At 36.2% G+C, this 17,699-nt stretch overlaps 1 protein-coding gene across 1 annotated transcript; it reads left to right on the plus strand.

The window, feature by feature from the left end:
• Positions 1–2,527: 2,527 nt before the first annotated feature.
• LOC147076575 (uncharacterized) lies at positions 2,528–14,385 on the plus strand. The gene is made up of 3 exons (XM_085940340.1): positions 2,528–2,735; positions 9,493–9,645; positions 12,796–14,385. The coding sequence occupies exons 1-3, from the start codon at positions 2,574–2,576 to the stop codon at positions 13,984–13,986; spliced, it is 1,506 nt and encodes a 501-aa protein (XP_085796466.1). The 5' UTR covers positions 2,528–2,573; the 3' UTR covers positions 13,987–14,385.
• The last annotated feature ends 3,314 nt before the right edge of the window (positions 14,386–17,699 follow it).

Here is a 17,699-nt window from a genome sequence, read left to right on the forward strand (position 1 = left end):
TCAAACTATGATCTCGGACACTCCTTAAACGTTGTAGATAATCTATTTATATAATTTTGAAGCATTATTATCCTTTATAATTATTTTAAACATTTGATGACTAAGATGTTTATCACACTTGAATGATTGAAGACATAGCTTATAATAAGTATCTTTAGAATCATCTTCAAATGTGTTAATCTTGCCGATTTTTTGAATAATAAAATGCCTAATTCTTGTCAAATTTGGGATCACAGAGATTATCAATATAATTTTTTATCGTAAATATTTTACTAAAATTATCTTGTCATAAATTATACTAATGGTTTTATAAATGCGATTAAAAATTAATAAATGTAAAAAATCTTAACACCACTGCACATTCATGTACCGAAATATGACTACCCATAGGTACCTATTCTAAAACATTAGAGCGTGAGGCTTAAAAGAATACTATTTTATGTAATAAAAATGCTTTATGCAGTCATCAAATGTTTAAAATAAATATAAAGGATAATAATGCTTCATAATTATATAAATAGATTATCTACAACGTTTAAGGAGTGTCCAGGATCATGGTTTGAAAATACAATAAAAACTCAATTTTGATCTACGACGAGCATGTCCCCCCAGTTTGCAGATGGTCGAAAATAACAAGTTTAGCATTATCAGTCACTTCATATTTTTTGAGCCAGTCAAATTTGGAATGTGGAAAACAGACGTTTTTTTATTTTTGATTTTGGTTGTTCACTCATTTTGCTAAAATAATACAGGGCCTTGGCCAAACCTGTAGCCATAATATTATGAAGTAGCTGTCAAACGTCAAACTTCGATAATCAGTATTGCCAGTATGCAAAAATGTATGCATTAAAAATGCAAAAAAAGAAAAACTTACAAAATACCACAATACAATTATACTCCTGCACAGTTTGTGTTTTTAGATAATTATTGAAAATAGAATGGGTTTCATTCTATTTTAAGTACAATTTGCGTTTATTTCAATTTTGTACATCTCAGGCATTTTTTGTATGACCGATGAGTATTCCCCTTTATCCTTTTATAGGGCAAAGGCCGAAAACGGCTTATTTATCGACCACCTCATTTATGAGCTATAAGTCATACACTAAATATGGAAATATCAACCTTAGTGCGTCAAGACGTTGTCGAGAACGTTCTCTGGCTATGAAATAAGCCATCTAATATGAAGTGTACGTCAATCGCTCGCAAAACATTATTTCGACGATTGGTCGATGTATCAGCCACTGCGCGTTTGCGGTCGCGACTCGACAAATTCGCGAGTGACACTACTTGACTTTGCAAGTCATTTTGTTCCCATTTTATATTATGTGTTGTGAAAAAAGGTATGTACATAAGTATTTAATATGCATTTATTTATCGATTTACATTATATTTTTTACAAATATATTGTGATAGAGTACTTGTTTCATCATTCTATTGCCAAGCGGGAAGTACATAACCTCAAATTTGCAATTCTCACGGCTGACTTCTAGAATTATTTTAAAAATAAAAAAGCGGCTTAGGCAGCTGTGTATAGTTATGTTTTATTGTGAATATAGTATACTATCATAAATATATTTTAGTTTTACTCAAAATATTTGGGATCGGAAAAGTTTTCAAAATATCCGCGAAGAAATGGTGTTTTTTTGATAGTTGTGACATCAATTGAATGCTAAAGTACTAAATTACTATCAATATCGCAACTTTCATGGGTTTGTATTGAATTATATTTGACTGTAGAAGTAACATCATCATCAGCTGGGGTTTATCCACTACTGGATGAAGGCCTCCCCATCAGACTCCACTTTTCTCGGTCCTTTCGTAATATGGTAATGTTGTAGGTCGGTAGGTACTGTTACGATAATATGTTTTATTTTTGTTTCAGTTCATGAGTAAATCTAGGAAAAAGAGCTGTCAATGTGCTTATTGTAGTATGGCTAGAGAGCCAAAACGTATATCTTATTTTTGTAAGCAATGTAACGTACCGCTTTGCATACTACGTTTTGAAAAGTATTACGTAAATGGGTGTAAAAAATAAAAAATGAATTGTAACTTTTCTTATGATTAAATAAATAATATGTACAACCATTATTTATTTGTTTTATTTGAAAAAAATATATCAAAAAATCAAAAAAAAAACACCTTAATGGGCACTGGTTGATAAAAAAACCATTATAAATAATAGTTTTTCCAAATTTCTGATAGATATTTTTTATTTTTATATTGAAATTATCTTAAGACATTAAATATCTGATGCAAAATGATAGAGATCGGTTTGAAATGAAGAAAAAAATGCTTTGCCCTATAAAGGGTTATATGTGAAATGCCGACGTGTCTCATCTCTGAAACGTGGTGCCCCACCTCTGAGGCGTCATGCCCCACCGTGGGAAACACTGTATTAATCGAATCGGACGGAAAGTATCGTTCAAAATATTATGATATCAATACTTTTCTAAGGCCCTATTATGACAAATAGCAACACTGCTAGTTTGTATTAATTATTGAACTGTCACTCGCCGATGTCAATTAATTGTTGCGCTGCCTCTGTTCGTCCAATTTACTTAACCATTGTAAGCATGGAAATTAAAAGTGAACCTGTAGACTTTGAAATTGATCCCGGAACGTCGTTCAGTGAAATCTATTTACCGATTAAACGTTCGCACAGCCCTGAAGTACGAACGGATTCTTATTCTAATAAGCAAATCCGTGTCGAGCATTCGTATGCCGCAATTTTGGTGGTATGTATTATCATATCAAACCTAGATTGACGTAATAGCCTTTCGCAATCTAATTGTACAATGTTTGAACCGTATAAATGAAGGCGCAGAACCAATTGTTTGAAACTCAACGCTTGGAATCATTAGGTCCTATCATATTATTGATTTTTGAACGTCGTAGTAATTTACACTTTTAATACCACAATGCCACGCTTTGTTTCTTCAACTAAAAAAAGTAAACATATTCACAGTTTGTCTGTCAGTGCATTTGTATACCTATTATAATGTTTTCTGTCCGCAGTCAAATTTAATATATTTGTATATATTATATCAGTTGCGAAGGATTGACGTGCACATTAATCTAATCTGTACCTCAGAGGCAGACGGATGCAAATCCAAATACCCGATTGTTCAGGAGAGCCAAAAAACAATTTTTATTTTAAACGAATACTCATTACTTCTAAGAAAACATACATAGAATGATCATTATTTTTTTTATTCTAATTCAATTAAAGTACTTCTGGAATATGTAAGAAAGGAATAAATATAATACAATTTTATATCTAAAAAAAATAAAATAAAAAACGTAGTGTGGATTTGCATGCTTCTGCCTCTAAAGATATTTTGTTAATGTGGATTTGTACCTATCTTATTTACCTAGCCAAAATAAAAATTTATAGGTATAAATATAACAAAGCAAAACACATTTTTTTTTAAATTTTTATTATGTCATCATCATCATCACCAGCCTGAATCTATTAACTGCTGGATGAAGGCCTCGCTAATCTCCAAGCTGATTCCACTTCTCTCGTTCCTGTGCGTTGCGTTGCCAAGTTTTTCCGCAGAACTTTATCATTTCATCGATCCAGCGGCCTCTAGGTCTACCTTGCGGATGTTTTTTACCTCTTGGATACCACTGGGTGACTAAATTTGTCCAACGATTGTCCTTTCTTCGAGCCATGTTCCAGCCCATTTCCATTTGAGGTTTTTAGCAAACTCTATCACATCATTAATCCTTGTCTATTCCCTTATCCACTCATTCCTTTTTTTGTCCTTTTGCGTTATGCCCAGCATGCACCTTTCCATACCACGTTGTGCTACTCTAAGTTTCTGGATCTCTCTTTTACTTCGGCTCAATGTTTTACACGCATGTGGTTACGGGAAGTACACACTGGTTGAACACTTTGCACTTTAAGCATTTTCGAAGAAATTATTCAGCCGGCCAAAAGCACTTCAGTCTAGCTTTACTCTGCGAACAATTTCATTAAATATACATCCATCTATATAACTTATTGTGCCAGATAGATGTAGTTTTTCACCTGTTCGAGCTGAATGCCATTGATGAGGATCTTTTTTTGGCCCGCAAAGCAGTTGAACATGACTTTATTCTTTAATACATTTATTTTCAAGCCTACTTTGTTGCTTACTCCAGCGAGTTACTGCATTCTGCTTTGGAAGCCCTCTGAGTCTTGCAAACTACTATTTATTGTTATCGGCAAAGCGTAGATGACTCACGTATTCTCCATTTATGGGGACCCATGTCATTCCAGTCAAGTTGTCTAAATAAGTCTTCAAATGTAGCTGTAAATAGTTTAGGTGAGATTGTATCACCTTGTTGGACTCTTTTGCTGATAGGAAATGCGCGATGGTTTATTGAGATGTTGTTGCGCTACTGTATATATTATTGAAAATATTTATATAGCGCCCGGGGATTCCTTGATTTCTGAGTGCATCGAGTATTGAAAATTTCTTTATGGAATCGAACGCTTTCTCATAGTCTATAAAACCCATGGATAGCGGCAGCTTGTATTCCTGTTACCGCTCTGATTTCTCTGATGACTTAGATAATATGGTCCATAGTGCTGTATCCTCCTCTAAAGCTCGTTCTCCTGGCTGGTTCTCGTCTAGTACATATTGCAGACGGTTTGAGAGAATTTTATCTTAGTGGATTATTGGATTTGCATCCTTCTGCTTCTAAGGTAGGTATGGCATTTGCATTTTTATGCTACGCATATCTTGGACTAGGACTTTCATCTCTCTGTTACTAATAGATAAAGCCTTTAGCATGACGATTATTAAAAAACTCATTTTCCCCATAAACCGAGTTGCATCCGTCTGCCTCTGAGGTACAGTCTTTGTCTGTCTTATGTATTTGTTTCATTGAAATATGACTACAATCTACAGATGGTGTTTGTTAGTTTTTCAAACTCAATTATTAAACCCTGCGAAAGCCAAGCCATAATAAATAGTCAAAAAATACTCGTCTATCGATAAACCTAAATAATGCAATTAAATCATACATAACTTTTGATATTTATAGATAAAATATTATTTTTTATCTATAATAGTTTGATTTAGGCAAAGCTTAATAAATTTTAAAAAAATTAACCGACATGTGTCAAAAACTATTATGGTTTGGTAGGCAGGGTTTAATTAATTTTTAAAAACAAACCAACACCATCTGTGAATTGTAGACTTAGTTCAATAAAAACAAATATTTACGCATGACTAACAAAGTTTAATGTGCACTATTTATGGCGGATCTTAACAACCTACCTCCACCCTTCGCTACTGAAATTGATGCAGGTACCTGATTTTCTGCCTAGTTTTTAAATTTCAATGGGGTATGCCTTGATGCCAGATCAGGTGTGCTTCCATTTGAAATGCTGAGTATGTCGACTATCCATGATAGCTCTGCCAACAAATCCTACCTCTAACCTCTCCGTGGGGGTCCCTAGGCAATGCAGCATGCTGTAGCAGATAGAGGAGGGTGCAAGGCGAATCACCAGCGCCTAAAAACTGGTACATTCTGGCTACGGGAAGGAAAACCCCTACAGAAAACCAGGGCATGTTCACGGGCCCTAAGGTGGCAGCCCCACCAGTGAACTCGGGTGCTGTGGGATGATCACCTGCACACCCTAAAACAACAGATTAATCCAAGCACAGGGAAGCCTCGGACCCCCGTTTCCATCTTGACGACCTCGCCTGAATTCGGTAAACGATTTTATTTTGGAACCTACAATATCCGTACTCTAAATGTCCCTGGAAAGGCCGAGCATCTAACAGAAATACTTTCTCAATACAAGTTAGATGTTCTCGGGATCAGTGAGTGTCGACTCACTGGCATTGGCGAGAAGTTTATTCGTGGGTTTCGTCTATTGTACTCCGGACACGCCACATTGCGACGTAGTGGAGTCGGATTGCTGATGTCCAAGGAAGCTTGCAAGTGCCTCACCAGCTGGGAACCTATCTCCGAACGTCTACTCCGCGCTACTTTCAAGACCAAGTCGGGCTCCATCACTTTTCTGCAGTGCTATGCTCCCACAGAGGCTGCTAGCGATGCAGATAAGGATACATTCTACGAAAGTTTGGCGGAAGCCGCTGGAAATATCCCCAGCTGTGATCATGCAGTTATCCTTGGTGATCTTAATGCCAAAGTAGGATCTGACCCCTCGCGTGGACCCTTTGTGCTGGGAAAACATGGCCTTGGCCAAATGAACGATAATGGTTCCCGTCTGGTAGATTTTGCCTCAGTGAATGGTCTTGTGATTGGTGGTAGTCTTTTCCCTCATAAGACCATCCACAAATATACATGGACATCGCCAGACGGTAATACAAGAAACCAGATCGACCACATTTTGGTCAAAGCGAAATACCGGCATGAACTGCTAGACGTGCGGACATATAGAGGTGCAGACATCCACAGTGACCACGAACTCTTGGTCGGGAAATCCCGTATAGACCTCAAACGAGTCCCAAAACCCAAAAGGACGGTCAGACTCGATGTGGAAAAACTGAAAAGTACCCGTGTGCGTGCAACCTATGAGCTGGAGCTGCAGAAGCGCTTATATGATGCTAGAACTCTCACGTCTTCCGTCGACTCGGATCCCTTAGAAGGAAAATGGATATTATTCCGGGATGCTATAATGAGCTCCGCAACTACTGCATTAGGAGAGCGGCATACGCACAGACCGGACTGGATGTCACCTCATACATGGGAGATGATTGAGAAGAGGAAGCTCCTGAAAGAATTGCGAGACAATGGTACATACGACCCACAGCGCAGCGCGGAATACCAGACAATGGACCGCGTGGTAAAGCGTTCTGCCCGCCGCGATAAGCGCCGACGCCTGGATGACCTCATTCGGGATGCGGAATCTGCTGCCTGCAAGAATAATCCAAGTGCTCTCTTCCGCATCACCAGAGCAATTTGCGGTAAGAAACGTCCAGTGGTCACTGCATTACGCAACTCTGACGGAGTGATAGTCACCGAACCTGCAAAGGTCCAGGAGTTATGGCGCCAACATTTCAGTGATGTCCTGAATCGCCCACCTCCATTGCATCCCTTCGATATTCCGTCGGAGATCACTGCCCTCGGAATCACTACTGCATCGGGATTCTGCGAAGATCCTCCGACAACTGCTGAAGTTAAAGAGGCTGTCAAAAGACTGAAGCGCAGGAAAGCTCCTGGAGATGATGGCACCCATGCAGAATTTCTGCTCTGCGGACTGAGCGCTGTATTGCCGTCCTTGTGTGACCTTCTGCACGAGGTGTGGGAAAGGGAGCAGTGCCCCAAAGCCTGGAGGGATGGTACCGTTGTTACTCTGCACAAAAAGGGTAACCCACAAGACTGTAATAATTACAGAGGAATCACTCTCCTCAGCGTTCCCGGGAAGGTGTTGGCGCAGATTCTCCTGTACAGGATTAGAAGTCCCATGCTGGACGTTTTGCGTGCGCAGCAGAGTGGATTTGTCCCGGGGAAGTCCTGCTCAGAGCATATTTCAACTCTCCGAAGCCTTCTGCAACAGTACCAAGAGATGAATATACCTGTCGCCTGCTGCTTCGTGGACTATGAAAAGGCATTTGACAGTCCTCATCGTGAATCTCTGTGGCAAATTCTGTTAGGATATGGTGTCCCACGGAAACTGGTCGCCGTGATAAGTGCTCTCTACACCAATACAGAGTGTCGCGTGAGAGCAGCCGGAACATCCTCTGACCTTTTTGAAATCACGTCAGGAGTCAAGCAAGGATGTGTACTTGCGCCCTTTCTTTTTATCATCATGATGGATTTCATAATGCGTAAGACGGTTTGCCCCGACAGTGGGATACGCCTACATCATGATGACACAAGCGATCTATGCGAAGAAAGACTGTGCGACTTGGAGTATGCAGACGACGCAGTCGTGTTTGACTCGACGATCGAGAGGTTGGAGGTGACCGTGAACAGGCTAGCCGCGAACTCGATGCGTGTGGGTCTTCATCTGAATGCCGCTAAGACCAAATCCATGTGCAGTGCTGCTTGCATCGACGCCGACACTCCTCTGCGGGTTTCTGGTCTGCCCGTCGAGCTGGTGTCCAGATTCAAGTACTTGGGTGCCACGGTTGCCGATGATGGTGGTATTTCTAGTGAGCTTGGAATCCGCATGGGTGTGGCGGGCTCTGCGTTCAACCAACTTGGAGTCGCATGGAGGTCAAGGCTGTATTCTGTGAGGACCAAATGTCGTTTGTTTAACGCGTGCGTGCTACCTGTGCTCCTGTATGGCTGTGAGACATGGCATCTTACTAAGCTTCAAGAGTCACGGCTTTTGAGCTTTGAGAATCGATGTCTCCGCAGAATCTTAGGGGTACATTGGTACGACCGCGTTACAAATATCCGAGTTCGTGAGCAGACACAACAGCCTTCGGTGATTGAAGTTATCACGAAGAGACGATTCACGTGGCTGGGACATGTATTCCGGATGCCGCCAAAGAGTGCGGCACTTCGTACCCTTGTGGCACAGCCTCAAGGGTTCCGTCGCCGTGGCCGGCCCTCCCTCACCCTGCAGCGATGCTACAAAAGCGACCTACGTGCTGCAGGTCTGACATGGCGGGAGGCACAGGAGTTGGCGATGGACCGAGGGAAGTGGCGCCAACTTGTGCTTGCCCTATGCCCCAATGTTGGGACGTGACAGGGTGAAAGAAGAAGAAGAAGAAGAAACCAAACCATAATAGATTATAGTCAAAAAACACTCGTCTATCTGTAAAATATTTAAAATAATACAATTAAATCATAGACAACTTTGGATATTTTATAGATAGAATAATATTATCTAAAAGTTTGGTTGAGTAGTTATTAACGAATTAAAAAAAAAACAACCATCATTATGTTAATTAATCCAACGAAAACAAATAGGTACGTGTGAATGAAAAAGTGTGCACATTTTTTTTGTAGGTATAGCCCAAAGTATACCAAAACTATTATGGTCTGGCTTAAGCAGGGCAATATTGATTTTTAAAAACTAACCAACACTATCTGTGAATTGTATGTAGTCTTATTTTTTCGGGAACTACCTAGTTATATTAGTATCTATAAAGATTGACGAATGTGGTAATACAATCTTCTTGGAGAAGGGTGAAGGCGCGGACCTTTCTTTCGAAGACATTTGAGGCATCGGGTTTGGCGAGGTACCACGCTCACACGTAGGTCAATAGTCACCGGGTCTACGTATTGTAGAAAAGGGTTTTTGTACGACGGTTTTTGATTGTTTTTATTCAGTATGCCAAATTTGTGCTATGTGGTAATAACGTTTTCAGGTGAGGGCTTGCGATTATAGACCCTGTACACGTGCTATGATTTATTGGCAGTGTGTAAATTATACTATCGCGATAATAACTATTTACAGAAAAAAGTACTGACTGTCTCGCCAAGCTCATTCTTTATGCGTCGATAGCTAGATATTACGAGTTGCTTCATAATTGTGATACTGTGAAACAATATTAATATTGTTACTATTTTCAGATCAGTGAAAACGGTCTGATGAATATAAAATCTGAAAATGATGCTGAGGGAGTCGTCGTCAAAGAAGAATTGCTTGACAGCGCAATCCGCCAAATCAGTAATGAAAATCCTCAACCTGGCTGTTCAGATCTACAATACAGGCCATTAGATAAGGTAAGTTCAATTACAAACGTTAGCCTGTAAGAACTTTAATTTGAAAAAACTAAGACAAGTTAATTTAATCATTTTTTTTTTATTGAAAAGATCGATACCTACGTTGCATTATCATTTAAAAGTATATACGGGTATATGGTCACCGCAGCTGTTCTTAACGATACAAATAAAATTATGGGCGTCCAATTTGGACAACTTTTTCTCGAGCACTGCAGGCCGTATATCACGAATAACGCGAACAAGGTTGGCTTTTAATATGGAAATTGTTACTGGTTTATTAGCATATACTAGTGACTTCAAGAAGCCACACAGGAAATATTTCAAGGTTGTCAAATCGCACAAACTTGGAAGATATTCATGCGTCCTTTTTCAGTAAGTCGACGGTCGAAGTTGCCATATGGAAAATAGCGCCATCCTGTCGAAACCACTTATCTTTCAGATGAATCTCATCCATGTTTTAAAAATATTGACTGTAGTTCGGTAACAAATTTAATTTTCCTGATGAACGAACTAATTAAGTAGGTTCTTCAGTGAAACGGCAAATAATTTTCAACTATAAGTGCGACGAAATTTTGGACTCGCTCGCATTCAGTGAGAGAACGTCGATCTAGAAACACGTCACTTTGCTTCGTGATGGCGACGGGCCAATTAATTCTTAAATCGTGTAAAGATGACTAAAGACGTTACCCATTTACTTGAAAAAGAAAACGTGTCAACGAATATATTTTTATTATTACTCATAGAACAATAAACAGAACATTAAATGGACGCATCTTGAATAAAAACTCAAATTATATTTCTTTCAGCACGCGTCATTTGCACAATTCGCGCATTGCCTAGCCACGATCTTTATAGACCATGCCTCAACTGAGGTATAGCCTTACAGCTATTGAGTTTTAACTAGAAATAAATATATCTTCCCTTACTAATTACTACGAATATATAATCTAAAACCACGTCACTGTTATTTATCTGTCAAACTAATAGACTAATGATTGTCATTTGTTTTCTTTTCTGAACAGCCTATAAACAAGTTCATTTGACGTGTCAGAATTCAAATTTGGAATTTGCAGGACTAATCGAAAAAATGTGACATTTCTATTAGTACCCATAAATAAACAATTTCAATCAAGACATTTTTATTGTAAGATGAGTTTTCTATTAATTAATAATCACGGAGAATTTTATTGATTATATGGTATGATGGTATGCAATCATTCCATAGATAACGTAATTGTATTCCAAATTTGTTTTTTTTTTAAATACTTCTTTGTGGCTGTTGAATAGTTACCTAAGCTACTAATTTCTATAGATTACAATAATTAGTCATATTAAGTTGCCATTGCAAACAATGAAAGAAATTAATACTAAATGTTATAGTTAACAAAATTTGTGATATTGTATAATATCTACTTATTATTATCATCCTTATCATCATCAATTTGGACCTATCCACTGCTGGATGAACTCTTCCACTCCTTACTTACACATGAATTATTATATTTATCAAAATCAGTGATATTATACTATCTATCTATCTATAATATTTATATTGCCATTATTATCACGAGCCTCAATAAATCCACTGCTGGATGAAGGCCTCTCTACGTTGATTGTATTCTTGACAGTTATGAATTTCATCATCATCATCATCATCAATCCACTGCTGGATGAAGGGTTCCGCAACCTGATTCTACTACTATCGGTTTAACGAATTTGTGATATTATACCTATTTCTATCGTCCTTATCATCATCGACCTGATCCAATCCACTGCTGGATAAAGGCCTCCCTAGCCTGATTCTACTCCTTTATGTCATTTGAATTGCTGTATTTATCAAAATCGGTGATATTATATTATATCTATTTATAATGCCATTATCATCATGAGCCTGAATCGATCCACTGGTGGATGAAGGTCTCTCTACGTTGTTTGTATTTCTGTTGGTCATATGAATTGCTATATTTATCAAAATTGCTGATATTATATTTACCCATTCATAATATCGTCATTATCGTCATCAACCAAGATCAATACACTGCTGGATGAAGGTTATCCCTAATTCTACTCTTCTTAGTCATATAAACTGCTATATTTTTTTTTAAATTTGTGATTTTATATACCTACCCATTTATATCGTCATTATCGTCATTATCGTCATCAACCTGTATCAATCCACTGCTGGACGAAGGCCTCTTTAAGCTGATTCCACATTTTTAGGTTTTGTAAATTCCTATTCTTATCAGAATTGGTCTATTCCTCTCAGATATAATATGTATTGCTTTATTATTTATTAACATTTGTCTCAATATGAATGTCCCGCACCGGGAAACTATATTGGCTAAGGTTAATTTTGAATTCAAAATTTGATTTGTAAATATTATTCTATCTTTTACATACATTTATTTTTTAATAGACAATGAAACAAAACACATGTTAAAATTTGTTTTTTATGCTGCTAACCTTTTCCTATTATGTAAATAGGACCCGAAAGAGATTAATATTTGGATATAATGGGTCGCTTTTTATCATAATCACATAATATTGCTGTATATTCGAATGAATGAGATGTATAATTATTTATCATATTTAAATGCACATACCTACACATATATTGTATTAAAATTAATATGTCATTGGTAGCAATCGGCGATTGTCAGCTGTTCTGCTAGGCCTAGCAGCCTGAAGTGGTGTCAGGTGATATTTGAAGGCCTGACTCCAGAATAGACTACGCATATGACTCCAAATTTGTATTAGCAGTGACGAGATGCAAATCGTAAAATTGACAAATCAGCGAAATGTCAAAATGTCTGACGTAAATGAAAATCCATCCCAAAGGGAAAACTATGGCGCCGTTTATGCATACTTCACAATTATATTAATATATAATACCGCCAAGCCGTCTGCAAGACCTAGCGAGACAGACTGGCGAGAGCCAGCTGGCTCAGCTAGTAATAATTAATGTCAAAAAGTGAGCGCAGTGTCACACATCGGTTTGATAGAACCCCTTCGCAAGTTCTATCTAAGCAAAGCAACATCTATCATCTATCACTGCTATTAGACTATAATATTAGGGAAAACAATTTAATTTATATATTTTAATATACCTAATTGAATTGAATACGTACTCCAATACTCTTCCTGTTTTAGATTTCTACCTTGCAGTGTTTCACAGTACGTCGCAGCAAACCAGTTGACATCGTTAGAAAAGATGCGGTTGACAATAACCTGGTCAACAACAAAATAGCATATGCAACCAAGAAAACCAAAAGTATGATGATACAGCATTCAGAAATAACTATAGATGAACAGAATGTCAAACAAGAAGTTCAAAAGTTATACTTGCCAAAGGTGGTTCGAATTAAGTTGAGAAGAGTTACATATTTTCCACGAAACTTTATTTGCCATAATTGTTATGGAGTGTTTGAATCTGTAAATCATCTAAACAGTCACTACATTGCATGCATGAAGTCTCATAAGTTATTCAAGACACATACTGGTTTAAAACAATATGACTGTAATATTCGATCAAATAAAATATCTCAGCTTGGTAGGCACACAAGTACTGGTGAAAAACCACACCAATGCGATGTGTGTTTCAAAAAATTTCTGCTTTTTTGTCAACTCAAAAGCCATAAAATGACACATACTGGTGAAAAAGCACACCAGTGCGATGTGTGTATTAAAAAATTCTTACGAATTAGTGATCTCAAAAAACATAAAAGGACACATACTGGTGAAAAACCACATCAATGCGATCTATGTTTGAAATCTTTTTTGCAATCTGGTACTCTCAAAATACATAAAATGATACATACTGGCGAAAAATCACACCAATGCGATCTATGTTTCAAATCTTTTTTGCATTTTGGTTCTCTCAAAATACATAAAATGACACATACTGGTGAAAAACCACACCAATGCGATGTGTGTTTCAAATCTTTTTTGCAATTTGGTACTCTCAAAATACATAAAATGATACATACTGGCGAAAAATCACACCAATGCGATCTATGTTTCAAATCTTTTTTGCATTTTAGTTCTCTCAAAATTCATAAAATGAGACATACTGGTGAAAAACCACACCAATGCGATGTGTGTTTTAAAAATTTTCTGCTAATTATTCAACTCAAAAGGCATAAAATGACACACACTAGTGAAAAAGCACATCAGTGCGATGTGTGTATTAAAAAATTCTCTCGAATTGGTGATCTTAAAAAACATAAAAAGACACATACTGGTGAAGAACCACACCAATGCGATGTTTGTTTCAAAAAATTTCTGCTAATTGGTGGTCTTAAAAGACATAGAATGATACATTCTGGTGAAAAACCACATTAATGCGATCTATGTTTCAAATCTTTTTTTTTTTGCAATTTGGTTCTCTCAAAATACATACAATGACACATACTGGCAAAAAAGCACACCAGTGCGATGTATGCAATAAAAAAATCTTCAAATTGGTCATCTCCACAGGCATAAAATAAAACATAGTGGCGATTAATCACAAATAACTTCTGACTTGCAGAAATCGATAAACGAATAAGTTGTTGAACCATTAGAAAAACAAAAAATATGTTTTAACGGACTCACCTTATATCATTCCTAGTAACCAACAAAATAATTCGGTAAATTAATCTTTTAATTGCAAAATGGAATCGCCATTAATGGATTCATAAATTATTGAAATTCTACAGTATTTTCCAACTTCATTAATTATAATCTCATAGGTAAGAGAAATTATATAAAATAAAAAAAATACTCACAAACTAAGAGGATTTTTATTTTATTGGTCCCTGTTTATCTTCGTGACCATACAATTTTTTTTTTCAATTTTGCAAAATTACCTATGTATGACCCAGTCCTATGCAAGTCGCAGAAAACAAAATGACTTTCTAAACAGTTGGTTGTTCGCACTTTCGAATCCTGTATCTCGCAAATTAACTTATGTGTAATTATCTATATAACATACATTTAAATAAATATTTGTTTCTTGGTTTGTCCCGTATGCATTCCTATTCCATTCATCTGATTGCGATGAAACTTTAATGAGTTGTAGTGCGCAAACCCGCAAAGGTTTCTGAAAAAAAATCCTAAGATTAAAGCAAACTAAAAAGGGATTTCCAGTCTTGCTTCCCGTGGATCATCTGTCATATTGACAACCTGTTTCCTATCTAATCCAAAAGATATTTGGGTAAAATACAAAGACTACATGAATGAAAACATCAAACACTTTCTTTTTTTGAGTGGCATTACCGGGTAGGTACTCGCTATTATTATATAATTTCGATGTCTTTGAATAGGTATAGGGTATGGCAGTCATAGGTTGACCGATAGGCTAACATCTTTTATTTAAGAAAGAAATCAAATAAAAGCCGAAGAGGACGTGGCAAAATCCGCTACGTGTAGATCAAATAATAAAACAAACTGAAATAGTTTTGGTATTGACTTTCAATATGATACCTATTTAAATACCAAAAATATCCCAAGAGTACCTACTAATTCAGTAGAAATAATACGCCTGCCATTACTACATCGAGCTGCTTTATCTGCTAATGTAAATAATTTTATGTAGACGGTTCGAAATAATTGAATAACTGTACTGTAACCCTTTATACTTATAGGTGTGGCAAATATACATGCCACTTTAAACAAAGGTACGAATTTCCATCTAAAATGATCTCTATGTACATGTACTATAGAGCAATGTTTCTTAACCTTTTTACATCCGCAGACCATAAAAAAATCAAAAAATGTTTAGCAGACCATCAACAATGAAATAAATTAATAAATATGTATATTTACACTATTTTTGAAACCATTGTCGAAATATTATACAACCCCACTTCAAATGTTGGGTTTCTATGTAAGGTGAGTAAGGGTAAGTGTAACTTTGGGGTAAGTGTAGCTACTAAGATATCTCAGTATATACAACAAATTGGATGATGCCATCTATGGAAAGGTGATAGCAAAGTCACCGATTTATAAAAATAATCAGAAATGGTGTCGATACCATGTTTTTTGAGGTGACTACATAGATTATTCTCCAGACGACATTTTAAAGTCGACGAGTGGGATGGTAGCTATTACGAAAATAATTTTTTAAACACGGAAATCTGCACATTGTGGTTGTAAAAATTGTAAAAGTTGTTCAATTATCAAATAAAGAAGTTACCAAAAGTTTAATAGAAATACCACTGTTACAAAAGTTTCCTGCAGAAAATATAGAAAAAACTTTGTTTGAAACACTTTTGTTGAATTCTATCAGTAGTAAGGCGCATATTAAGAATAAGAGAAAAATGGTTGCCCAAGGAGCAGAAGTGATTACATATTGTTATGATGTTATAGAACGAATGAAAAATAATGTTCCAATAGAAAATAAAATAAAGCCATTGCAAGAAAAAACTAACATGCAGAAGAAGGTATTGAAACCGATAAAAGTACACCAAAACAAAAAAAAGCACTAGCCCGTGTCATCGAAAGCGAAGATAATATGCAAGACTATATTAATGATTTGCTCGGCGATGAGTAAAACGATCTTTCAATTAATATGCTTATTATATCAATGTTTGATCAGTTTGATGATACTGCAGGTGCATCTAATTAAGAAATGTTAGAGATTGGAAAATGGATTGTAGTACAATTTGCTACAAAAAAGAATGTGAAACATTTTGTCGGAGTTATAATAAAACTTGAGCAAGATGTCAGAATTCTTACAAAGTTTGATCGAAAACTTACGACGATTAAAAAAGAAAACGAAACTATGTTTTCATTTCCAAGAGTAGAAGACATTTACGAAGTCAAAGAAGAGGGTGTCATCTGCACATTGCCTCAACCATCAACTGGACGAAGAGGCGAAATAATTTTCAAAACAAAAATCTCTGGTTACAATATTCAGTAGGTCATGCAATTTCAAATATTGCTATTCGAAATAATTAAGTTAGAATAAATAGTTTTGTAAATACAATACACATCTACATTCGAGAATGAGACCCAAAACGTTACTAGAGATTTAATGTTTTTGTGTATTAATTATTATTTGTTCTTTTCTATCTTACTCTCTATTTGTATCCACATTTTATTTTTGCTGATTGTTATTTAATTTTGTAATAATACGAAAATAATCTTGTGAAGTATATTAAATTTGTTACTGTTTGTTAATGCCCACTGTTTCGAGCTAAAAAAATAATGTTTTACCCTGTTAATTCTTGGTGAAGCTATTATAACATTTCAAATTTAACTCATTCTTTCGTACACTTATTCTCACGCCGCACACAATCGACAAACCTCTTTAACGTTTTGATTTTACTGTAAGTGCTTACGTCTTTATCATGTAAGTACTGACTAATTTTAGGCTTACTCTGCATTCCTGTATTGTATACTTTGTATTTGTGCTCTTTCGAGACGAACAAAATTATAAGTTAACCAATAAAAGCCTTTGATTGATTTACCTACCAATCCTGTTGCTGAGATAACCACATTAAATAATTAAGTACCTACCTAATAAAAAACTTCATTTTTGTTACGGGACATCACTAGCTCTACATACATTAGTATGACACACTTACCCCAAAAAAATGATAGAAAGCATTTTTGTTGAAAATCTATACAAAAGTTTTAATTTAAGAATCAATATCCATTAAATGATATATTACCTTTCTATGCATGTCATACGTTATGGTTTTGAAGAACTTTTGGAATAATGGTGAATTTAGTTACACTTACCCCAATATTGGCTTAAGTGTAACAAACTGACTAGTAATCAAAAAATATTAAAATGTCGTATTATAGTAAGATATACAGTGGGTTCCTTCTGTACATATTAAATGTAATGATATTGTAGATCATATGGTAAAGTTTTCAAATGTTTAAAACATACCTATTCATCATGAACCAGTTTGAAATTCATCTCATTTAATTCTATGTCACACTTACCCCGACTCACCTTACCTAATTATTTTTGAACTGCCGAAAATTTTTGCGGCCCACCCAAAAATCTTCGCGGACCACCGGTTAAGAAACTATGCTATAGAGCAAGGTGTGCAACCTTGTTG

The sequence above is a fragment of the Rhyacophila brunnea genome, unplaced genomic scaffold (genome assembly GCF_057557595.1).
Source record: "Rhyacophila brunnea isolate RB1 unplaced genomic scaffold, BYU_Rbru_1.0 scaffold_13, whole genome shotgun sequence".
NCBI lineage: Eukaryota > Metazoa > Arthropoda > Insecta > Trichoptera > Rhyacophilidae > Rhyacophila > Rhyacophila brunnea.